General features: G+C 43.2%; 1 protein-coding gene across 1 annotated transcript in view; it reads left to right on the top strand.

Moving 5' to 3' along the window:
• Positions 1 to 26591, top strand: part of LOC112229197 (gamma-aminobutyric acid type B receptor subunit 1-like) — a 306296-nt gene that overhangs the window by 45564 nt on the left and 234141 nt on the right. Inside the window, exons 2-6 of the mRNA XM_042310436.1 lie at positions 882 to 992; positions 19115 to 19182; positions 19327 to 19465; positions 21929 to 22114; positions 22305 to 22322. Coding sequence (XP_042166370.1) covers positions 917 to 992; positions 19115 to 19182; positions 19327 to 19465; positions 21929 to 22114; positions 22305 to 22322 — 487 coding nt within the window. The 5' untranslated portion in view covers positions 882 to 916. The remainder of the gene's footprint in view (positions 1 to 881; positions 993 to 19114; positions 19183 to 19326; positions 19466 to 21928; positions 22115 to 22304; positions 22323 to 26591) is intronic.

Raw genomic sequence — 26591 nt, forward strand, 5'->3', positions numbered from 1 at the left:
CAGTGTCCAAAGAAGGGCCAGAAGTATACAGAACTGGTGTGGTGTCGTCTGCATAGAGGTGGATCAGAGAATCACCAGCAGCAAGAGCGACATCATTGACGAATACAGAGAAATGAGTTGGCCCGAGAATTGAACCCTGTGGCACCCCCATCGAAACTTGCCAGAGGCCCGGAAAACAGGTGACTGGCACTGGGAACGGGAATGGGACTGGCGCTGGGTTGATGCATGCCCATACACTGGGTAAGTGGTTAACTCAGAACTAAAATCTTGGGTAATTTGTCAGATGCTCGTATTCTGTCCGCGAGAGTTTAGGTAAGTGGTGACTGGACAGTCACTACAGTAGGTTGTAGTAGTGGAGGAAATGGACTGGCACCATACTACTGATGCCATTCAAACTAATGAAATAACAAAGACAGAGACAGGGACTGTAGTTAGATGGAACACCTACCAAGGTTCATTAGTGATTATATAAATGTAACATCTAGCTCTCTTGTATTATACCTCACCATCTCTCTCTCTCTCTCTCTCTCACCATCTCTCTCTCCCCCTCCTCTCTTTCTCTATCTGTCTCCCCCCTCTGAATTTGTGGGAATGTTTGTTGCTATCTGAGTCTCTTTCGCTCTCGCTCTCTCCCTCTCGTCTTTGTCGTTCTCTCTCTCTCTCTCTTTCTCTCTCCCCGCATGGAGAATTCTCTCTCAAATCCTTTCTCTCTCTTCTCTCTCTCTGCCATATTCTCTCTCTCTTCCATTCTCCCTCCCTTCCTTTCTCTTACCCTCCACCTCTTGGTCTCTCTGTCTCTTTGTATTATTCATCTTCAATGTAACGCTCTCTCTCCTCCCCCCGTTCTTAATATCTCTCCACCTCCCCTCTTCTTTCCACAGGTGGAGGGATATTAAGAACGGGGGGGAGGAGAGAGATGGCCCTGTCATTACTTAGTTTAATTGTCTTGGTGTTCCCCTTCCTCACGGCGGCCAAACACAATACAACTGCGGGTAATGAATTTTTGCTTTCATTTAAATGTGTGTCTTTGACGTGTGTGTGAGTGACTGTGTGTGCTTGTATATGTGTGTGTGTATGCATGGTACTTTATCTCTGCAATGGTCGAAGTTCCTCCCTCTGTTTTGATGGCTTAGTTTGCATGTATTGGTATTGTTCATATGTATGGACTCCTTTGTCATCAACCAGATCAGTCAGCACATTGGCACAAAAACCACTGTGACTGCTCCTGAGACCACCTCTGTGTCCCAAATAACACCCTATTCACATGGCGCACTACTTTTGTTCAGAGTCCTACGTAGGGAATAGGGTGCCATTTGGGATGTAGACTATTACCAGAGACAGCCAGCCACCATTTCAAGCCACTTCCAACAGAGAAGGCATGGCAGGCTAGACTAAACCCCAGGGTTAAAAACCAATCGACCACAAACGAAAGAGCGGTGCCATAACACGAATGGACATTTGCTGTGAACATTCGCCGCTTGTCATCACATGTTATAGTGGTATGACACTAAAGCTCCTGTTATATACTGTTATACACTCTGTTATAGTGGTATGACACTAAAGCTCCTGTTATATACTGTTATACACTCTGTTATAGTGGTATGACACTAAAGCTCCTGTTATATACTGTTATACACTCTGTTATAGTGGTATGACACTAAAGCTCCTGTTATATACTGTTATACACTCTGTTATAGTGGTATGACACTAAAGCTCCTGTTATATACTGTTATACACTCTGTTATAGTGGTATGACACTAAAGCTCGCAGGCAGAATATCTTGTTATACCCCCCTGTTATATACCATTATATACCTCCTGTTATATACTGTTATATACCCCCTGTTATATACTGTTATACACCCCCTGTTATATACCCTGTTATACACATGCTGTTATATACCCTGTTATACCCCCTGTTATACACCCTGTTATACACATCCTGTTATATACCCTGTTATACATCCTGTTATATACCCTGTTATATACCCTGTTATATACCCTGTTATACATCCTGTTATATACCCTGTTATATAGCCTGTTATACCCCCTGTTATATACTGTTATACACCCCTGTTATATACCCTGTTATATACTGTTATACCCCCTGTTATATACCCTGTTATACACCCTGTTATATACCCTGTTATACATCCTTATATACCCTGTTATATACCCTGTTATATAGCCTGTTATACCCCCCCCTGTTATATACTGTTATACACCCCCTGTTATATACCCTGTTATATACTGTTATACCCCCTGTTATATACTGTTATACCCCCTGTTATATACTGTTATACCCCCTGTTATATACTGTTATACACCCCTGTTATATACCCCCTGTTATATACCCTGTTATACATCCTGTTATATACCCTGTTATATACTGTTATACACCATGTTACATATCCCCTGTTATACCCCCTGTTATATATCCTGTTATACATCCTGTTATATCCCCTGTTATACATCCTGTTATATACCCTGTTATATACCCTGTTATATACTGTTATATACCCCCTGTTATATACCCTGTTATACATCCTGTTATATATACTGTTATACCCCCTGTTATATACTGTTATATACCCCCTGTTATATACCCTGTTATACATCCTGTTATATATCCTGTTATATACTGTTATACACCCTGTTATATACCCTGTTATATACATCCTGTTATATACCCTGTTATATAGCCTGTTATACCCCCTGTTATATACTGTTATACACCCCTGTTATATACCCTGTTATATACTGTTATACCCCTGTTATATACTGTTATACCCCCCTGTTATATACCCTGTTATACATCCCTGTTATATACCCTGTTATATACTGTTATACACCCTGTTATATACTGTTATACCCCCTGTTATATACTGTTATACACCCCCTGTTATATACCCTGTTATACATCCTGTTATACCCCCTGTTATATACTGTTATATACCCTGTTATACATCCTGTTATATACCCTGTTATATATACTGTTATACCCCCTGTTATATACCCTGTTATATACCCTGTTATATACCCTGTTATATACCCTGTTATGTACTGTTATACCCCCTGTTATATACTGTTATACACCCCCTGTTATATACCCTGTTATACATCCTGTTATATACCCTGTTATATACTGTTATATATCCTGTTATATACTGTTATACCCCCTGTTATATACTGTTATACACCCTGTTATACACCCTGTTATATACCCTGTTATATACTGTTATATACCCTGTTATATACTGTTATACCCCCCTGTTATATATCCTGTTATATACTGTTATACACCCTGTTATATGTTATATACCCTGTTATATATATACCCTGTTATATACTGTTATACACCCTGTTATACATCTTGTTATATACTGTTATACATCCTGTTATATACCCTGTTATACATCCTGTTATATATCCTGTTATATACTGTTATACACCCACCTGTTATATATCCTGTTATATACTGTTATACCCCCTGTTATATACTGTTATACACCCCCTGTTATACCTCCTGTTATATACTGTTATACACCCTGTTATACACCCGGTTATATACTGTTATACACCCTGTTATACACCCGGTTATATACCCTGTTATATACCCTGTTATACACCCGGTTATATACCCTGTTATATACCCTGTTATACACTCTGTTAATACCCTGTTATTTACTGTTGTACACCCTGTTATGTGCTCTTATACAAACTGACTTGCCTAGTTAAATAAAGGTAAAATAAATATGGTAAAAACAACCAGAAATGGCCAGGCCTTATTGTAATGGGTGTGTGCTGGTGGCAGGGAAGTCAGGCGCAGGAGAGTGAACTTGGTATAAACGGAGCAGTTTAATAAATATTCCAAAAAACTCAGAAAACCAAAATATACAAATAAGAGGGTGCAAAACCCGACAAGGACATGAGGGGAAACAGAGTTAAATACACAACATGTAATTGATGGGATTGGAACCAGGTGTGAAGGAAGACAAGACAAAACCAAAGGAAAATTAAAAATGGATCAGTGATGGCTAGAAGGTCGGTGACATCGACCGCCGAACAACGAGAGGGACCGACTTCGGCGGAAATCGTGACACTTATTTAATTTGGTAGTTTACTGCCTAATCCGGATACCTTTACACTAACTACACTGCAGAATTTCACTCACTGCTCTCTCCTAAAAGCTGTAGCCTCGGGAAACATTTCAAAGAGAGAGAGAAAATAATTACTACCCCCATTCTCCTGTATTGGAAACAAAACATTTCTTTAGCATAAGGGATCAGTGATGTTTTATCCCTGGCATCTATTAAAAAGTTGTTTGTCCCTACGTCTCCGTTAACATAAAAACTGTCATCTCTATGAACCTTTATTGTTTGGTCTCCTACGTCTCCCTTAACATAAAAACCGTAATCTCTATGAACCACTATTGATCTAGGCCATACACCGCTATGTACCATTTTCCTCTCCTGCTGCTTTCAAGAGGATTTGTTTCTGCTCTTTTGAAAAAGATGCTAAGGCTTGAATCGCAGCATCCCCCCCCCTCCCCAAATGCAGCGGGCGCGGTAGTCTCCATTACCACTCTAGTCATTATCTAACCTTGTATTACTAAAGTATCGCATCATTAGAGTGCTAAAAATTTTACTCATTAGTATAAACTTTGCAACAAAAAAGAAGAAACGTCCTCTCACTGTCAACTGCGTTTATTTTCAGCAAAATTAACATGTGTAAATATTTGTATGAACATAACAAGATTCAACAACTGAGACATAAACTGAACAAGTTCCACAGACATGTGACTAACAGAAATGGAATAATGTGTCCCTGAACAAAGGGGGGGGTCAAAATCAAAAGTAACAGTCAGTATCTGGTGTGGCCACCAGCTGCATTAGGTACTGCAGTGCATCTCCTCCTCATGGACTGCACCAGATTTGCCAGTTCTTGCTGTGAGAGGTTACCCCAGTCTTCCACCAAGGCACCTACAATTTCCCGGACATTTCTGGGGGGAATGGCCCTAGCCCTCACCCTCCAATCCATCAGTTCCCAGACATGCTCAATGGGATTGAGATCCGGGCTCTTCGCTGGTCTTGCAGGAAATCAAGCACAGTACGAGCAGTATGGCTGGTGGCATTGTCATGCTGGAGGGTCATGTCAGGATGAGCCTACAGGAAGGGTATCACATGAGGGAGGAGGATGTCTTCCCTGTAACGCACAGCGTTGAGATTTCCTGCAATGACAACAGCTCAATCCGATGATGCTGTGACACACCGCCCAAGACCATGATGGACCCTCCACCTCCAAATCAATCCCGCTCCAGAGTACAGGCCTCTGTGTAATGCTCATTCCTTCGACGATAAACGCGAATCCGACCATCACCCCTGGTGAGACAAAACCGCGACTCGTCAGAGAAGAGCACTTTTTGCCAGTCCTGTCTGTTCCGTTGATGGTGGGTTTGTGCCCATGGGCAACGTTGTTGCCGGTGATGTCTGGTGAGGACCTGCCTTACAACAGGCCTACAAGCCCTCAGTCCAGCCTCTCTCAGCCTATTGCGGACAGTCTGAGCACTGATGGAGGGATTGTGTATTCCTGGTGTAATTCAGGCAGTTGTTGCAATCCTGTACCTGTCCCGCAGGTGTGATGTTTGGATGTACTGATCCTGTGCAGGTGTTGTTACATGTGGTCTGCCACTGCGAGGACGATCAGCTGTCCGTCCTGTCTCCCTGTAGCGCTGTCTTAGGCGTCTCACAGTACAGACATTGCAATTTATTGCCCTGGCCACATCTGCAGTCCTCATGCCTCCTTGCAGCATGCCCAAGGCATGTTCACGCAGATGAGCAGGGACCCTGGGCATCTTTCTTTTGGTGTTTTTCAGAGTCAGTAGAAAGGCCTCTTTAGTTTTCATAACTGTGACCTTAATTGCCTACCGTCTGTAAGCTGTTAGTGTCTTAACGACCGTTCCACAGGTGCATGTTCATTAATTGTTTGTGGTTAATTGAACAAGCATGGGAAACGGTGTTTCAACCCTTTTACAAATTATCTTTGAAAGACAGGGTCCTGAAAAAGGGATGTTTTTTTTTGTTGCTGAGTTTGTTACCATTCACATACTGTCAACACTCATCAAATGTACATCAACCCTCCTTATCAATGTTTTCATCACTGTCACCCATCGCAAGGTTTAGAAAATTAAAGAAACCAAACCATGATTATCCTCTCCTTACTAGAAGACAATGTTTTCATTGTAGTCTACCCTAACAATATTACTCTATATGTTTAATACCAAACTCTGCTGGATATTCCCTTTCTGCTTCACACTACTTTACAATACTACTTTACACTAATACTTTACTAATACTAATACTAATACTTTACACTACTACTACTACACTACTACTTTACACTACTACTTTACACTACTACTACACTACTACTACACTACTACTACACTACTACTTTACACTACTACAACACTACTACTACACTACTACTTTACACTACTACAACACTACTACTTTACTCTACTACTTTACACTACTACTACACTACTACTTTACTCTACTACTTTACACTACTACTTTACACTACTACTACACTACTACTTTACACTACTACTTTACACTACTACTGCACTAATATTTTAAACCTCTATTATATTATATACATATTATTACACGATTAACCTCTACAGGTTCAGTGTCAATGCCCCCCCCTCCCCGCATTCTCCTACATTAATTTCACATTTCCACAAACTTCAAAGTGTTTCCTTTCAAATGGTACCTCGAATATGCATATCCTTGCTTCGGGTCCTGAGCTACAGATTTGGGGTATGTCATTTTTGGTGAAAATTTGAAGAGAAAAAAAAGGTTGGATCCTTAAGAGGTTTTAATGTTAATGTAATTTTATGTAATGCGCCTAATCCACAAAATACATCAGTCAATTCCTCAGGGAAAAGATACACATTTCGTTGGGAGTTAAAATAGTTCACAATACTTGAACTTCTTTCTGTCCACAACTTAAATTCAGTAACATAGACCCAACGCTATTGAAATGACCAGTACATCCCGCAAATAACCCAATTTTAATGGGTTGTATTCTTAACATCAGGCACATAATAACGACACAATTACCCAGAAAATAGCCTTAAAGTTCATCCAAGTGTTTCTTTGCAAAGATTTTACATGCGCAAAGGGGATTTAGCGATCAACGAGTTGAATTGACATTCATTGGTTTAGAAACAGATCAAGGTCAATAAAATCAGATAAATCCGTAATGTTTTTTTTTTTTTTGATGGAAACCCTCATTAGTTTTTTTTTTTTAACGTTGTTACAAGTTACGTCTATATTCCGTGTTAATTCTCCCTAACGCTTACTGCAGGAACAAAAAACAAATTATTTAAATGTATTAACCAGGACTGAGAAAATACACTAAGCGTTTTATAGTTTCATTGGTTAGGGTAAGTGAATTCTCCATACTTTCCTGTCATAAATTTAACAAATATTGCCCCTACACTCACTTTTCATTGACCAAATGGCGCCACACACTACACTTCGGTATTGTTCCGCTGCAATATCCATTGTTACGATCAACTAGGAGTGGTGGGTGGAATCAGGCGCAGAGAGCAGGGTTCAGTCATTTGTCAAATTTATTCACCGGCGCAACAAAAACGGTCACGCCAACACACAGGGCAAGTTGCCAGTCCAAACAACAGGACAAACATAGTCCGGAGAATAAAGACACGAACAAATCACACCATCAAACACAGAGCAACAAAAAACAAGCCCGCACAAATACCCAGCGGGCCTAGTGCCCTAAAATACCCTACAAACAAACCCTAATACAAAACAGGTGTACCCAATTATCCGATAACCAAAACAAACGGAAAGGGAATCGATGGCAGCTAATAGGCCGGCGACGACGACCGCCGAGCACCGCCCGAACAGGAAGAGGCACCATCTTCGGCGAGGTTCGTGACATCCATGCTGATAATCGGTTTCAAACCTGCCATCAAAGCAGACATACACATTCTATCAATATACTCACATACCCAAACTGTGTTCAAATACCAATACTAATATACTACATGCTTAATATACTATATACTTCAAACTTAATGAGTATATACTATATATTTCAAACTATATATTTCAGTATACTGTAACCAAACGGTAACCTTTCATTTGAGCTTTGCATGTCTACCGGAAGTTGATGCTGTTGCTACAGTGGGGCAAAAAAGTATTTAGTCAGCCACCAATTGTGCAAGTTCTCCCACTTAAAAAGATGAGAGAGGCCTGTAATTTTCATCATAGGTACACTTCAACTATGACAGACAAAATGAGAAAAAAAAATCCAGAACATCACATTGTAGGATTTTTTATGAATTTCTTGGCAAATTTGCAAAGCACCCCCACAACATGATGCTGCCATCCCCGTGCTTCACGGTTGGGATGGTGTTCTTCGGCTTGCAAGCCTCCCCCTTTTTCCTCCAAACATAACGATGGTAAATCGGGTAGCATCAGGCTCAGGTAGCATCAGGCTCAGGTAGCATCAGGCTTGAATTTTAGATCAAAGCTCTAATCAAATCCAGACATATTTAAATTCTTTATAATGATTTTTAAATTACACTTCCAGTTTTGGCGGGAAATACCAGGGTTCCCTGGGAGAAAAGGGATTTATTCTTAGGAATAAAATACTGGGAAAATATTCCAACCTAGTACATATTATATAACACATAAACCCCCAGTGTTTGTGATTGGAGTCACGTCCAGTGATCTTACCTGCCCTCTGGTTCCAAAGGATGGGACGGGTGTGTGTGTGCTCTGACTGAGGGGGTGTTGGGATGGTGTAATTAGCAGGTGATACTGTGGGTGAACCCGGGCCGTAATCACAGGTTCCAGATGCAACCATCCTCAAGGGAGCTGCACACACGAACACGCACACACAGACACACAAACACACATACAGACACACACACACACATACAGACACACACACACACACACTCGTGCGCACGCACACACAGACACACACACACACACAGACACACAGCACACACAGACACACATACACACACAGACACACACATACAGACACACACACACACACACATACAAACGACACACACAGACACACACACACAGACACGCGCACAGACACACATACACACAGACAGACACACACACACACACGCGCGCACAGACACACGCACACAGACACGCACACAGACATGCACAGACAGACAGACGCACACGCACACACAGACACACACACACTCGACAGACACAGACACGCACAGACAGACAGACAGACAGACAGACACACAGACACACAGACACACAGACACACAGACACACAGACACACAGACAGACACAGACACACACTCGCGCGCACGCACACACAGACACAGACACACACACACTCGTGCGCACGCACACACAGACACAGACACACACACTCGTGCGCACGCACACACAGACACAGACACGCGCAGACAGACAGACAGACAGACAGACAGACAGACAGACAGACACACAGTGGTACTTTACTTTACTATTTCTATTTTTTGACAGCTTCACTACATTCCTAAATAAAATAATGTACTTTTTACTCCATACATTTTCCCTGACACCAAAAAGTACTCATTACATGTTGAGTGTTTAACAGGACAGAAAAATGGTCTAATTCACTTATCAGGAGAACATTCCTACTGCCTCTGATCTGGAGGACACACTAAACAGAGAATGTCCCTGGTCATCCCTACTGCCTCTGATCTGGAGGACTCACTAAACAGAGAACATCCCTGGTCATCCCTACTGTCTCTGATCTGGAGGACTCACTAAACAGAGAACATCCCTGGTCATCCCTACTGCCTCTGATCTGGAGGACTCACTAAACAGAGAACATCCCTGGTCATCCCTACTGCCTCTGATCTGGAGGACTCACTAAACAGAGAACATCCCTGGTCATCCCTACTGCCTCTGATCTGGTGGACTCACTAAACAGAGAACATCCCTGGTCATCCCTATTGCCTCTGATCTGGCGGACTCACTAAACAGAGAACATCCCTGGTCATCCCTACTTGCCTCTGATCTGGGAGGACTCACTAAACAGAGAACATCCCTGGTCCTCTATCCCTACTGTCTCTGATCTGGAGGACTCACTAAACAGAGAACATCCCTGGTCATCCCAGAGAACCCTACTGCCTCTGATCTGGAGGACTCACTAAACAGAGAACATCCCTGGTCTGGATCCCAGAGAACATCCCTACTGCCTCTGATCTGGTGGACTCACTAAACAGAGAACATCCCTGGTCATCCATCCCTACTGCCTCTGATCTGGAGGACTCACTAAACAGAGAACATCCCTGGTCATCCATCCCTACTGCCTCTGATCTGGAGGACTCACTAAACAGAGAACATCCCTGGTCATCCCTACTGCCTCTGATCTGGAGGACTCACTAAACAGAGAACATCCCTGGTCATCCCAGAGAACATCCCTACTGCCTCTGATCTGGAGGACTCACTAAACAGAGGACATCCCTGGTCATCCCTACTGCCTCTGATCTGGAGGACTCACTAAACAGAGAATATCCCTGGTCTGGAGGACTCCCTAAACAGAGAACATCCCTGGTCATCTCTACTGCCTCCTCTGATCTGGAGGACTCACTAAACAGAGAACACCCCTGGTCATCTATACTGCCTCGAGAACATCCCTACTGTCTGGAGGACTCACTAAACAGAGAACATCCCTGGTCATCTCTACTGCCTCTGATCTGGAGGACTCACTAAACAGAGAACATCCCTACTGCCTCTGATCTGGAGGACTCACTAAACAGAGAACATCCCTCTATCTGCTCACTAAACAGAGAACATCCCTGATCTGGAGGACTCACTAAACAGAGAACATCCCTACTGCCTCTGATCTGGAGGAACTCACTGCCTCTGAAACTCACTAAACAGAGAACATCCCTACTGCCTCTGATCTGGAGGACTCACTGAACAGAGAACATCTCTACTGCCTCTGATCTGGAGGACTCACTAAACAGAGAACATCCCTACTGCCTCTGATCTGGAGGACTCACTAAACAGAGAACATCCCTACTGCCTCTGATCTGGAGGACTCACTAAACAGAGAACATCCCTACTGCCTCTGATCTGGAGGACTCACTAAACAGAGAACATCCCTGGTCATCCCTACTGCCTCTGATCTGGAGGACTCACTAAACAGAGAACATCCCTGGTCATCCCTACTGCCTCTGATCTGGAGAACTCACTAAACAGAGAACATCTCTACTGCCTCTGATCTGGAGGACTCACTAAACAGAGAACATCTCTACTGCCTCTGATCTGGAGGACTTGCTTTGTTTTTAGATGATGTCTGAATGTTGTGCAGTCTAGTTTGCTTAATATAAAGAATGTTAAATTATTTCAATTTTTTTTTATAAGTATATATTGGCAATTACATTTACTCCTGATACTTAAGTATATTTAAAACCAAATACTTTTAGACTTTTACTCAAGTAGTATTTTACTGGGTGACTTTCACTTTTACTTGAGTCATTTTTGCTAGATCGAATCCCCGAGCTGACAAGATAAAAATCTGTCGTTCTGCCCCTGAACAGGCAGTTAACCCAGTGTTCCTAGGCCGTCATTGTAAATAAGAATTTGTTCTTAACTGACTTGCCTAGTTAAATAAAGATTAAATAAAAATAAATGTTCTGTTTATTTATTTAACCAGGCAAGTCAGTTAAAAGCACATTCTTATTTACAATGACAGCCTACCCCGGCCAAACCCTAACCCGGACGACGCTGGGCCAATTTTGCGCCGCCCTATGTCCAATCATCACGGCTGGTTGTGATACAGCTTGGAAATGAACCAGGGTCTGATGCCTCTTGCACTGAGATGCAGTGCCTCAGACCGCTGCGCCACTCGGGAGCCTCACATTAAGGTATCTTTACTTTGACTCAACTATTACAATTTTTGGTACTTTTTCCACCACTGCTCACACAGCTGTGTTTTTGGGACATTTCTGGACTTTTTTTTTGTGTATATTTTTTGCCTAATAAAAATCCTATTTTCCCTAACCCTAAACATAGCCCTAACCCTAAACCCCCAAAACCCTAACCCTAAACCCCCAAACCCTAACCCTAAACATAGCCCTAACCCTAAACATAGCCCTAACCCCCAAACCCTAACCCTAAACCCCTAAAAACCCCAAAACCCTAACCCTAAACCTAACCCTAAACATAGCCCTAACCCTAAACCCCCAAAAACCCTAACCCTAAACATAGCCCTAACCCTAAACATAGCCTAACCCTAAACATAGCCCTAACCCTAAACATAGCCCTAACCCTAAACCCCCAAAACCCTAACCCTAAACATAGCCCTAACCCTAAACATAGCCCTAACCCTAAACCCCAAAACCCTAACCCTAAACCCCCAAACCCTAACCCTAAACATAGCCCTAACCCTAAACCCCCCTAAAACCCTAACCTAAACATAGCCCTAACCCTAAACATAGCCCTAACCCTAAACATAGCCCTAACCCTAAACATAGCCCCCAAACCCTAACCCTAAACCCCCAAAACCCTAAAAACCCCCCTAAAACCCTAACCCTAAACAAACCCTAGCCCAACCCCCAAAACCCTAACCCTAAACATAGCTCTAACCCTAAACATTACCCTAACCCTAAACATAGCTATTAACCCTAAAACCCTAACCCTAAACCCCCAAACCCTAAACCAACAAACCCTAAACCAAACCCTTAAGCTTAAAATAGCATTTGAACAAATTCAGGACCTGAAAAAAAAAGTCCTGCTGTTTCAAATAAGTTATTGTTTTCCTACCTTTTAACAGTATTAAGTTGAATTATTTGGACGTTGGGGTACTAATAGTGTAGGAAAACAAATACAGACACACACACACATACACACACACACACACACACACACACACACACACACTTCCTCAGGGAGATGGGGTATAGAGAGGTAGTTACAACACAGCAGAACAGACGGAATACCCACAGCACAACACTGAGATGTATGCGAAATCATAGAAACAGAATCTAAATTCTGGATTATAGTTTCTATGTGAGAAACATGATGCTATGTGGCCTGTTGAGAAGACACAGGCTGTTATCTAGTAGACAAAAACCTGTAGCTAGTTTTCCAGCTACACTGACAACATAACCACAGCAGATGGAATACCCACATTCAGATGTATGAGAGAACAATATGCTATGATGCGGATGGCAGCAGTGACATCACTCCAATGACAATTACATCCTGTTAAATCTGCTAGGCCTATACAGCAACAGTGTGAAGCTAGCCTACAATGTTAATCAGTTAGCATTATTGCATTCATGTAAATGGCCTAATTGTGTTGTATTGCAAGGTGTGTGTGTGTGTGTGTGTGAGAGATAGTGTTTGTGTGTGTGTGTGTGTGTGTGTGAGAGATAGTGTAGGTGTGTGTGTGTGAGAGAGAGAGAGTAGTGTGTGTGTGTGTGAGATAGTGTAGGTGTGTGTGTGTGTGTGTGTGTGAGAGAGAGTAGTGTGTGTGTGTGTATGTGTGTGTGAGAGGTAGATAGTGTAGGGGTGTGTGTGTGAGAGAGAGAGAGTAGTGTGTGTGTGTGAGAGATAGTGTAGTGTGTGTGTGAGATAGATAGTGTAGGGGTGTGTGTGTGCGAGATAGAGTAGTGTAGTGTAGGTGTGTGTGTGTGTGAGATAGTGTAGTGTGTGTTTCAGGGAGTATTCAGTCCTCAGGTGACACGACTGTTTGTTGACGTGTTCATCAGAGCTTGTCTACCTTCCCCATCTGTGTACGATCTCCTTCACTAGACAAGGGCATTTTATTGGGTTCTCTGATCTCAATGAATCAATTCAATTCAAGGGCTTTATTGACATGGGAAACATATGTTAACATTGCCAAAGCAAGTGAGGTAGATAATAAACAAAAGCGAAATAAAAATGAACAGTAAAAACATCATTTGTTCATTGAACAAAAATCAGCTGTCCAAAATGACACTACATAACATCAAAGTTTTACCATTTCAAAATGCAATTCACACATTACATCTGAGATGACTGTCTATTCATTTCATTACAATGATCTCACTATCAATTGATACAACTGCTCAAAATGATGAGTAACTGTTGCATTACTTTTAATGCAGAGATTTATGGAAACTGACAAACAATATTCCATGTTTAGATCATGAAAGTTTCAGGATAACGAGATCCATTGACACCAATTACCCTGGAACATGAACCAATTGGACTACAATTATCTATGGATGTAATATTTCATCATCATTCTTTATTAGACACTGTTTCTATGGTCTAGTAATGTCAGATTTGACATTACTGTACACTCACCGGCCACTTTATTAGGTACACCTATGTAGTACTGGGTAGGACCCCCTTTTGCCTCCACAACAGCCTGAATTATTCACGGTGGTGTATGTTAAGAGATGCCCTTCTGCACACCACTGTTTTAAACAGCTGTTATTTGAGCGTTTGTGGCCTTTCTGTTAGCTTGAATGAGTCTGGACATTCTCCTCTGACCTCTCTCATTAACATTGTGTTTTGGCCACCAAACTGCCGCTCACTGAATGTGTTTTGTTTGTCGCACCATTCTCTGTAAACTCTAGAGACTGTAGTCCGTACAAATCCCAGGAAGGCAGCTGTTTCTGAGATGCTGGAATCACCATGTGTGGCATCAACAATCATACGACATCATACAACAGTCAAAGTATCTTAGATTACGCATCTTGCCCGTTCTAATGTTAGGTCGAACAACAACTAAAGCTCTCTACTCTTTATACTCTATATATTGAGTTGCAGGCAGCCACATGATTCGCTGTTCGAACGTAACCTTCCTTGATGAGCTAAATCAGGTCTGTAGAGCTGATGGCGTGACCTATGTCATTGTGTGGGATAATGTCAGGTTCCACCATGCTCAAATGGTGCAAGCATGGTTTCAGGACCCTCCACAATTTACCCCCCTGTACTTACCCCCATACTCTCCTTTCCTTAACCTGATTGAGGAATTTTTCTCTACATGGAAGTGGAAGGTATATGATAGGTGCCCTCATGAACAAGCCGTCCTTCTCCAGGCCATGGATGACGCATGCAATGACATCACGGCAGACCAGTGTCAGGCCTGGATTCACCCGAAGATTCTTCCCAAGATATTTGGCTAATGAAAACATCCATTGTGATGTGGATGAGAACCTGTGGCCAAATTCACAAGACAGGGTTGATGGAAATACAGAAGTACAGTAACCAATCCTTTGTTTAGCTTTTTACAGTAAGCCAGGCGAGGAACACTGCAGTTGATGTTTTACTGTAAGCCAGGTGAGGAACACTGCAGTTGATGTTTTACATTAAGCCAGGTGAGGAACACTGCAGTTGATGTTTTACAGTAAGCCAGGTGAGGAACACTGCAGTTGATGTTTTACAGTAAGCCAGGTGAGGAACACTGCAGTGATGTTTTACAGTAAGCCAGGTGAGGAACACTGCAGTGATGTTTTACAGTAAGCCAGGTGAGGAACACTGCAGTTGATGTTTTACAGTAAGCCAGGTGAGGAACACTGCAGTTGATGTTTTACATTAAGTAAACACTGCAGTTGATGTTTTACAGTAAGCCAGGTGAGGAACACTGCAGTGATGTTTTACAGTAAGCCAGGTGAGGAACACTGCAGTTGATGTTTTACAGTAAGCCAGGTGAGGAACACTGCAGTTGATGTTTTACAGTAAGCCAGGTGAGGAACACTGCAGTTGATGTTTTACAGTAAGCCAGGTGAGGAACACTGCAGTTGATGTTTTACATTAAGCCAGGTGAGGAACACTGCAGTTGATGTTTTACAGTAAGCCAGGTGAGGAACACTGCAGTTGATGTTTTACAGTAAGCCAGGTGAGGAACACTGCAGTTGATGTTTTACTGTAGTTTTTTTCTTTTTTTGTAGCTAATTATTTTATTATTATTTTTGCTTTGATTCAAAGAATGATTCCACTGTGTCTGTAGTATTCATAATGAAACCTGTATCACATATTTTTTACGAACGAACAGTGAAACTGTCGGTCTCTTGTGTGTGGGTGATCTAAATGAATGTTCCTATGGTATTTCATGATAAATGGGTTATTTGAACCAATGATTCTGCAAGTGCAAGGTTTCTTTAAAGATATGAATGCACAATGCTATGTTTTGAACAGTGGACAGCCTGTGTTATAAGCGATGATCGTTTTGAGTTTTGTGTCTAGAGTTTTGAAAAATGACCACAAGGCTCTGAAATTAATGCCAAAGGGATTGTAAAAAACTCTATGTACACACAGTTAAAGTACACAAGGGAAAATAAATAAACATTTTGGATTTGTTTTCGAATTCTTTGTGGATCTGTGTAATCTGAGGGAAATATGTCTCTCTAATATGGTCATACATTTGGCAGGAGGTTAAAAAGTGCAGCTCAGTTTCCACCTCATTTTGTGGGCAGTGTGCACATAGCCTGTCTTCTCTTCAGAGCCAGGTCTGCCTACGGCGTCCTTTGTCAATAGCAAGGCTGTGCTCACTGAGTCTGTACATAGTCAAAGCTTTCCTTAAGTTTGAGTCAGTCATAGTGGTCAGGTATTCTGCCACTGTGTACCCTCTGTTTAGGGACAAATAGCATTCTAGTCTGCTCTTTTTTTTGTTAATTCTTTCCAATGTGTCAAGTAATTATCTTTTTGTTTTCTCATGATTTGATTGTGTCTAATTGTGTTGCAGTCCTGGGTCTCTGTGGGGTCTGTTTGTGTTTGTGAACAGAGCCCCAGGACCAGCTTGCTTAGGGGACTCTTCTCCAGGTTCATCTCTCTGTAGGTGATGGCTTTGTTATGGAAGGTTTGGGAATCGCTTCCTTTTAGTTGGTTGTAGAATTTAAAGGCTCTTTTCTGGATTTTGATAACTAGCTGGTATCGGCCTAATTCTGCTCTGCATGCATTATTTGGTGTTTTATGTTGTACATGGAGGATATTATTTGCAGAATTCTGCATGCAGAGTCTCAATTGGGTGTTTGTCCCATTTTGTGAATTCTTGGTTGGTGAGCGGAACCCAGACCTCACAACCGTAAAGGGCAATGGGTTCTGTAACTGCTTCAAGTATTTTTAGCCAGATCCTAATTGGTATGTCGAATTTTATGTTCCTTTTGATGGCATAGAATGCCCTTCTTGCCTTGTCTCTCAGATCGTTCACAGCTTTGTGGAAGTTACCTGTTGCGCTGATGTTTAGGCCCGAGGTATGTATAGTTTTTTGTGTGCTCTAGGGCAACGGTTCTAGATGGAATTAATATTTGTGGTCACGGCAACTGGACCTTTTTTGGATCACCATTGTGGTTGTTTTACTGAGATTTACTGTCAGGGTCCAGGTCTGACAGAATATCTAGGTGCTGCTGTAGGCCCTCCTTGGTTGGGGACAGAATATCTAGGTGCTGCTGTAGGCCCTCCTTGGTTGGGGACAGAATATCTAGGTGCTGCTGTAGGCCCTGGTTGGGGACAGAATATCTAGGTGCTGCTGTAGGCCCTCCTTGGTTGGGGACAGAATATCTAGGTGCTGCTGTAGGCCCTCCTTGGTTGGGGACAGAATATCTAGGTGCTGCTGTAGGCCCTCCTTGGTTGGGGACAGAATATCTAGGTGCTGCTGTAGGCCCTCCTTGGTTGGGGACAGAATATCTAGGTGCTGCTGTAGGCCCTCCTTGGTTGGGGACAGAATATCTAGGTGCTGCTGTAGGCCCTCCTTGGTTGGGGACAGAATATCTAGGTGCTGCTGTAGGCCCTCCTTGGTTGGGGACAGAATATCTAGGTGCTGCTGTAGGCCCTCCTTGGTTGGGGACAGAATATCTAGGTGCTGCTGTAGGCCCTCATTGGTTGGGGACAGAATATCTAGGTGCTGCTGTAGGCCCTCATTGGTTGGGGACAGAATATCTAGGTGCTGCTGTAGGTCCTTGGGACAGAATATCTAGGTGCTGCTGTAGGCCCTCCTTGGTTGGGGACAGAATATCTAGGTGCTGCTGTAGGTTGGTTGGGGACAGAATATCTAGGTGCTGCTGTAGGCCCTCCTTGGTTGGGGACAGAATATCTAGGTGCTGCTGTAGGCCCTCCTTGGTTGGGGACAGAATATCTAGGTGCTGCTGTAGGCCCTCCTTGGTTGGGGACAGAATATCTAGGTGCTGCTGTAGGCCCTCCTTGGTTGGGGACAGAATATCTAGGTGCTGCTGTAGGCCCTCCTTGGTTGGGGACAACAGCACCAGATCATCAGCAAACCGTAGACGTTTGACTTCATGTTCAAGTAAAGTGAGTTCGGGTGCTTGGAGAAGAAGAAGACAGAATGTAAACTACTCAACATGGAGAAGTGATTGATAAACTGGAGGCCATGTTTCAGAAGGCACAGGTTGACATGGAGTACATGGAGAAGCAGCTGAGACTGGACTTCCTGACTAATGCTCCAGGTAACGCTCGTCCTTCTCAAAACTCATTGGAGAAGGTCACAAGGGGAGGGACTTTGAATCTCCTCCTCCAATACAGTTGAAAAAGAGGCGAGGAGATAGGATGCGAGGAATCATGAAAAGATAGATTGAGGTCTGATAAGTAGTCAGTAGGTATAGAGCTGCATCTAGTGGCCACGGGCAGGTACTGACAGTGTTTACAGGCAGAAAAGGCTAACAGACTAACAGATACAGAGAGATCTGACAGAAAGGTCGCATCCCAAAATGGCACCCTATTTCCATAGTGCACTACATTTGATCAGAGCTCTATGGACCCTAGTCAAAAGTAGTGCACTATAAAGTGAATGGAGAGCCATTTGAGACTAAGCCAGAGGACAGGGTTGGCTGACTGGTTGGCTGACTGGCTGGTTGGTTGGCTGGCTGGCTGGTTGACTGGTTGGCTAGTTGAGTGTTTGGCTGGTTGGCTGGCTGGCTAGTTGGCTGGTTGGCTGGCTGACTGGTTGGTTGGCTGGCTGGTTGGCTGGCTGGTTGACTGGCTGGCTAGTTGGCTGGTTGGCTGGGTGGCTGGCTGACTGGTTGGCTCTCATCATGTCCTGGTCATTTCTTGTTTATCTGACGGTGTGTCTCTCCTCTCGTTCCCAGGAGGCTGTGCTATAATCCGTCCTCCCAGAGATGGAGGGATAAGGTACAGGGGACTGACCCAAGAGCAGGTAGGGGGACGCAGGTTTATGTACTGTACTAGATTGTAACAAACGTAGATGACAATTATTCAACAGGTACAGCTCCCTATCTCACGTTGTGTGTGTGTGTGTGTGTGTGTGTGTGTGTGTGTGTGTGTGTGTGTGTGTATCCAGATCCGCAGTGTGCATGTGCTACCTCTGGACTATGAGATTGAGTACATCTGCAGAGGGAACAGAGTGATCATAGGTCCCAATGTTAGGAAGTGTCTACCCAACGGTACCTGGACTGACCTCACCCAACGCAGCAAATGTTGTGAGTATCTCTTCTACTCTAATACACTAATCCATAACTGACCATATATCCATATATTTGCTTCCACGTGTGACGGACTGGGTGTCCTGTGCACCACAAGACTGTGTTAGCCCACAAAGCTAAAGTCTAGGCATTCACATTGGGCAGCTAACGAAAGTCCAGTCTTAGTCAAGGTTACTCATAAACTCTCCATCTCTTTCTGCTTCGACCCGTCTTTCTCCATCTACATTCAGCCCCTTCAAAACAGGGGGTCTACTCCTTTTAGAACGAGGTAAGGCCCTCTAACATCCATTCACATACTTGACTGCTATCCACTGAAAGCATGCAGCTTTTTCATGGCAACGATGGTACGTCTCTATAACCCCTGTCGACTCTCTGTAACCCCCGTCGACTCTCTGTATCCCCTGTCGACTCTCTATAACCCCTGTCGACTCTCTATAACCCCTGTCGACTCTCTATAACCCCTGTCGACTCTCTGTAACCCCATGTCGACTCTCTATAACCCCTGTCGACTCTCTATAACCCCTGTCGACTCTCTATAACCCCTGTCGACTCTCTGTAACCCCTGTCGACTCTCTATAACCCCTGTCGACTCTCTATAACCCCTGTCGACTCTCTATAACCCCTGTCGACTCTCTGTAACCCCTGTCGACTCTCTATAACCCCTGTCGACTCTCTATAACCCCTGTCGACTCTCTATAACCCCTGTCGACTCTCTGTAACCCCTGTCGACTCTCTGTAACCCCTGTCGACTCTCTATAACCCCTGTCGACTCTCTGTAACCCCGTCGACTCTCTATAACCCCTGTCGACTCTCTATAACCCCTGTCGACTCTCTATAACCCCTGTCGACTCTCTATAACCCCTGTCGACTCTCTATAACCCCTGTCGACTCTCTATAACCCCTGTCGACTCTCTATAACCCCTGTCGACTCTCTATAACCCCTGTCGACTCTCTATAACCCCTGTCGACTCTCTATAACCCCTGTCGACTCTCTATAACCCCTGTCGACTCTCTATAACCCCTGTCGACTCTCTATAACCCCTGTCGACTCTCTATAACCCCTGTCGACTCACTGTAACCCCTGTCGACTCACTGTAACCCCTGTCGACTCTCTGTAACCCCTGTCGACTCTCTATAACCCCTGTCGACTCTCTATAACCCCTGTCGACTCTCTATAACCCCTGTCGACTCTCTATAACCCCTGTCGACTCTCTATAACCCCTGTCGACTCTCTATAACCCCTGTCGACTCACTGTAACCCCTGTCGACTCTCTATAACCCCTGTCGACTCTCTATAACCCCTGTCGACTCTCTGTAACCCCTGTCGACTCTCTGTAACCCCTGTCGACTCTCTGTAACCCCTGTCGACTCTCTATAACCCCTGTCGACTCTCTATAACCCCTGTCGACTCTCTATAACCCCTGTCGACTCTCTATAACCCCTGTCGACTCTCTATAACCCCTGTAACTCTCTATAACCCCTGTCGACTCTCTATAACCCCTGTCGACTCTCTTTAACCCCTGTCGACTCTCTATAACCCCTGTCGACTCTCTTTAACCCCAGTCGACTCTCTATAACCCCTGTCGACTCTCTATAACCCCTGTCGACTCTCTGTAACCCCTGTCGACTCTCTATAACCCCTGTCGACTCTCTATAACCCCTGTCGACTCTCTATAACCCCTGTCGACTCTCTATAACCCCTGTCGACTCTCTTTAACCCCTGTCGACTCTCTATAACCCCTGTCGACTCTCTTTAACCCCAGTCGACTCTCTATAACCCCTGTCGACTCTCTATAACCCCTGTCGACTCTCTATAACCCCGTCGACTCTCTGTAACCCCGTCGACTCTCTATAACCCCGTCTCTCTATAACCCCTAACCCCTGTCGACTCTCTATAACCCCTGTCGACTCTCTATAACCCCTGTCGACTCTCTATAACCCCTGTCGACTCTCTATAACCCCTGTCGAATGATAACCCCTGTAACTCACTGTAACCCCTGGAAGACTCTCTATAACCCCTAGAACTCTCTAAAACCCCTGAGGAATCTCTATAACCCCTTCGACTCTCTGTAATCCCCGTCGACTCTCTGTAACCCCCGTCGACTCTGTAACCCCCGTCGACTCTCTGTAACCCCCGTCGACTCACTGTGTCCCACTCTTTAGTTGTCTTTTCTGTGTTTTTCTCACTCTTTACGAAAAATCTTCACAGGCTCAGTTGCTTGTCCACTTGCATGTTATAGTACAGGGAGAATGATACAGTAACATTATGGAAGCATATTAGAACCTAAAACCTGAGGAATAAATTTTCTCCTGCCTCCCAACCCCCTCAACCCTACCTCCCTCCCTCCTTCCTTCCATCTCACCCATACCCTCTAACCCTGACACCCCCTTCCCTCCCTCCCTTACCCCTCTCTCTCATCCATAACCTCTCTAACCCTGATCTATCCTTCCATCCCCTAGTACTACAGTGCCCGCGGGTGTGGACGTCTCTGGAGAACGGGCGCGTATCCCAGTGGCCCCTGGGGCCCCCAGTGGAGGGGATGGTACTGCAGTACAGCTGTCTGCCAGGATTCATCCTGGTCGGCAGGAACTCAACACACTGCAACAAGCTGGGCAAGTGGGACTCTCCCAAACCTGTATGCCACTGTGAGTAAAGATACTGAAGCGATATAGTGCTTTGATCAAAAAGTGGATTTTAGGACTACCTGATGTACATTTTTACCAGAACCTCTGTTTACAGTAAGATATAAAGTAGCTCTATATCCAGTATGTATTGTGTGTATTGAAACTAACACAATTCTCTGTTTTGTTCTTCCACCATGTGTCCATGTTGAAGATGACAGACATTACACAGGTAAGACCATTTCCCAACATTGTATTGATTTTTAGTTAATTGCTATCCATGTAGTTTTTCCATGTAGTTTTACCATTTAGCGCTGTGTATAGGTACGTGTAAAGGGAAACAAGCAAAGGGAAATACCACGAGCAAGCAGTTGCTTATGAACAGATACGTTTGTTGATAGTTTGACCATGTGTAGATCTGCTATATGGGACTATTCAAATGAACTGTGATGTTTTTTTCTGTAGCCTCTCGAGCCGCCTGATCCCGCGAGTTTACACGAGTTTACACGAGTTTACACGTATGGTTGATATCCGGGCAGCGAACCATTCATGTAAGCCTGCGTGGTTCGGAGGCTCGTGAGTCTAACATTTGTTGTAGAAGCTGCCGATTTCTAGTATCTGATGAATGGATCGCTTTGTCAATCCTGCACATGATGGCAGTGTTGCACTGCAAATAAATCTGGGTTTAACGTCACAATAACGTCATACTCTTGATTGCATGTGATTAAGAAAAATATAGACTCTATATTTTATTTACTTACTTTATTTATCTAGGTAGTCTCAATATTTATTTAGACTTTATTTGTCCAGGTAGTCTCATTATTTATTTAGCCTTTATTTATCCAGGTATTCTCATTATTTATTTAGCCTTTATTTATCCAGGTAGTGTCATTATTTATTTATCCTTTATTTATCCAGGTAGTGTCATTATTTATTTATCCTTTATTTATCCAGGTAGTGTCATTATTTATTTAGCCTGTTCTTTGTGCGGGATTGTTTGTGTGACATTTGTGCATGTTTGAGACTAACGTGTTTTGTTCCTGTTCGTGGGTGTTGCCGGACTGTTTTAGTCCCCGTGTTTGGGGCATTTGTTTTTGTGAGCGCCCAGTGTTACGTGGGGTGGCCTATGCATTAAAGAGCACTACACCCAGATCGTTACACTAGGGTGTCCCAGATTAGACTGTGTTTGATTTACAGGAGTATTTATGGTTCTACAACCCAGATATCTAACTGATTTACTTCTCTCATGTTAGGGATGCACACAATCACAGCACCAGATCAGCTGTTGCTATTGTGTGCTTATACATGTTCAGGAGTAATTTTATTTATTTTATTTTACCTTTATTTAACCAGGCAAGTCAGTTAAGAACAAATTCTTATTTTCAATGACGGCCTAGGAACAGTGGGTTACTAGTCCAACGCTCTAACCACTAGGCTACCCTGCCGCCCCAGTAATGCTGGGAAAGGTACTTTCTTGTATACTGGAGCCTAAAAATGACGTCCTCTCAGGGCAGCTTTAAAAAGGAAGTTAAAAAAACTGTTTGATGTCTTCTGTGCCCATTTGAATGTCCCCTACGATTAGATAGATGTTCTTCTTCTTTGATTTTTATGTTATATTATCTCGCTGTCATCCTGCAGTTCAACCTTGTTGGATCTTGCCTAGCCATTTTGTCTCGATGGAAATAAGTCCCGGAATTTATTGTGCTTTGTCCTCGATGATGTGCATTTCTGGCTTTTTAAAAGTTTTATGTGTGTCTGTTTTTTTTTTAATGGTCGAATTAATAAACTAAACATGCAAAAGTGATTGTTTTTGATAAAAAGGCTTTATCTACCTTCCCAACTAATTAGAAACTTCAAACATTTATTTTCATGGAAAAGATGTTTCATGTTTATGGACGATGCACCATGCTGCCTTGTTGACAACATGACCGAGCAGCGCAGATTACTGTTCATTTGAGAAGGGCTCTCCTCTCTCCCTACTTTTGCGTAACATAAATCCTCCAATAATTTGTGATTGTATTATCGGGAGTCTTTCGCTCCCGCCTGCTGTGAACTGGACTCCTACTTACTAGTTAGGTAGCTAGCTAGCTAGCACAGTGTCACTCCCGCCTGCTGTGAACTGGAATCTTACCGACCATCACCCCTGGTGAGACAAAACCGCGACTCGTCAGTGAAGAGCACTTTTTCCAGTCCTGATGGTGGGTTTGTGCCCATAGGTGACGTTGTTGCCGGTGATGACTGGTGAGGACCTGCCTTACAACACGCCTACAAGCCTTCAGTCCAGCCTCTCTCTGCGTATTGCGGACAGTCTGAGCACTGATGGAGGGATTGTGCGTTCCTGGTGTAACTCAGGCAGTTGTTGCCATCCTGTACCTGTCCCGCAGGTGTGATGTTCGGATGTACCGATCCTGTGTTGTTACACGTGGTCTGCCCCTGCGAGGACGATCAGCTGTCTGTCCTGTCACCCTGTAGCTCTGTCTTAAGCGTTTCACAGTACGGACATTGCAATTTATTGCGCTGGCCACATCTGCAGTCCTCATACCTCCTTGCAGCATGCCCAAGGCATGTTCACGCAGATGAGCAGGGACCCTGGGCATCTTTCTTTTGGTGTTTTTCAGAGTCAGTAGAAATTCTCTTTAGTGTCCAAAGTTTTCATAACTGTGACCTTAATTGCCTACCGTCTGTAAGCTGTTAGTGTCTTAACGACCTTTCCACAGGTGCATGTTCATTAATTGTTTGTGGTTAATTGAACAAGCATGGGAAACGGTGTTTCAACCCTTTTACAAATTATCTTTGAAAGACAGGGTCCTGAAAAAGGGATGTTTTTTTTTGTTGCTGAGTTTGTTACCATTCACATACTGTCAACACTCATCAAATGTACATCAACCCTCCTTATCAATGTTTTCATCACTGTCACCCATCGCAAGGTTTAGAAAATTAAAGAAACCAAACCATGATTATTCTCTCCTTACTAGAAGACAATGTTTTCATTGTAGTCTACCCTAACAATATTACTCTATATGTTTAATACCAACCTCTGCTGGATATTTCCTTTCTGCTTCACTCTACTACTTTACACTACTACTTTACACTACTACTTTACACTACTACTTTACACTACTACTTACACTAATACTTTACACTATTACTTTACACTACTACTACACTAATACTTTACACTACTACTACACTACTACTACACTACTACTACACCCTACTACTTTACACTACTACTTTACACCACTACTTTACACTACTACTACACTACTACTTTACAGTTCTACTTTACAGTACTACTACACTACTACTTTATACTACTACTCTACACTACTGCTACACACTACTACTACACTACTACTTTACACCTCTACTACACTACTATACACTATTACTTTACACTACTACTACACTACAACTTTACACTACAACTTTACACTACTACTTTACACTACTACTTTACACTACTACTTTACACTACTACTTTACACTACTACTACACTAATACTTTAAACCTCTATTATTATAATGTAACATGCGCATTCGGAAAGTATTCCGAGTTTTTCCACATTGTGTTATGCTACAACCTTATTCTAAAATGTATTAAATAAATAAAAAGCCTAATCAATCTACACACAATACCCCATAACGACAAAGTGAAAACAGGTTTTTAGAAAGTTAAGCAATTGTATTAAACATAAAAAACAGAAACCCCTTATTTACATAAGTATTCAGACCCTTTGCTATGAGACTCGAAATTGAGCTCGGGTACATCCTGTTTCCATTGATCATCCATGAGATGTTTCTACAACTTGATCGGAGTTCAACTGTGGTAAATTCAATGGAATGGACATTATTTGGAAAAACACACACCTGTCTATATAACGTCCCACAGTTGACAGTGCATGTCAGAGCAAAAACCAAGCCACGAGGTCGAAGGAATTGGCCATAGAGCTCAGAGACAGGATTTTGTTGAGGCACAGATCTGAGATCTGGGGAAGGGTACCAAAAAATGTATGCAGCATTGAAGGTCCACAAGAACACAGTGGCCTCCATCATTCTTAAATAGAAGAAGTTTGGATCCACCAAGACTCTTTCTAGAGCTGGCTGCCCAGTAGAGAGGCTACATACAGTAGAGAGGCTACATACAGTAGAGAGGCTACATACAGTAGAGAGGCTACATACAGTAGAGAGGCTATATACAGTAGCGAGGCTAGATACAGTAGCGAGGCTAGATACAGTAGCGAGGCTAGATACAGTAGCGAAGCTAGATACAGTAGCGAGGCTAGATACAGTAGAGAGGCTAGATACAGTAGAGAGGCTAGATACTGTAGAGAGGCTAGATACAGTAGAGAGGCTAGATACAGTAGAGGCTACATACAGTAGAGAGGCTACATACAGTAGAGAGGCTATATACAGTAGAGGCTGTATACAGTAGAGAGGTTATAAAAGTAGCGAGGCTACATACAGACACCTGTTAGTCAGGCTGATTGAGGTAGTATGT

The sequence above is a fragment of the Oncorhynchus tshawytscha genome, linkage group LG31, assembly GCF_018296145.1.
Source record: "Oncorhynchus tshawytscha isolate Ot180627B linkage group LG31, Otsh_v2.0, whole genome shotgun sequence".
NCBI classification, from domain to species: domain Eukaryota; kingdom Metazoa; phylum Chordata; class Actinopteri; order Salmoniformes; family Salmonidae; genus Oncorhynchus; species Oncorhynchus tshawytscha.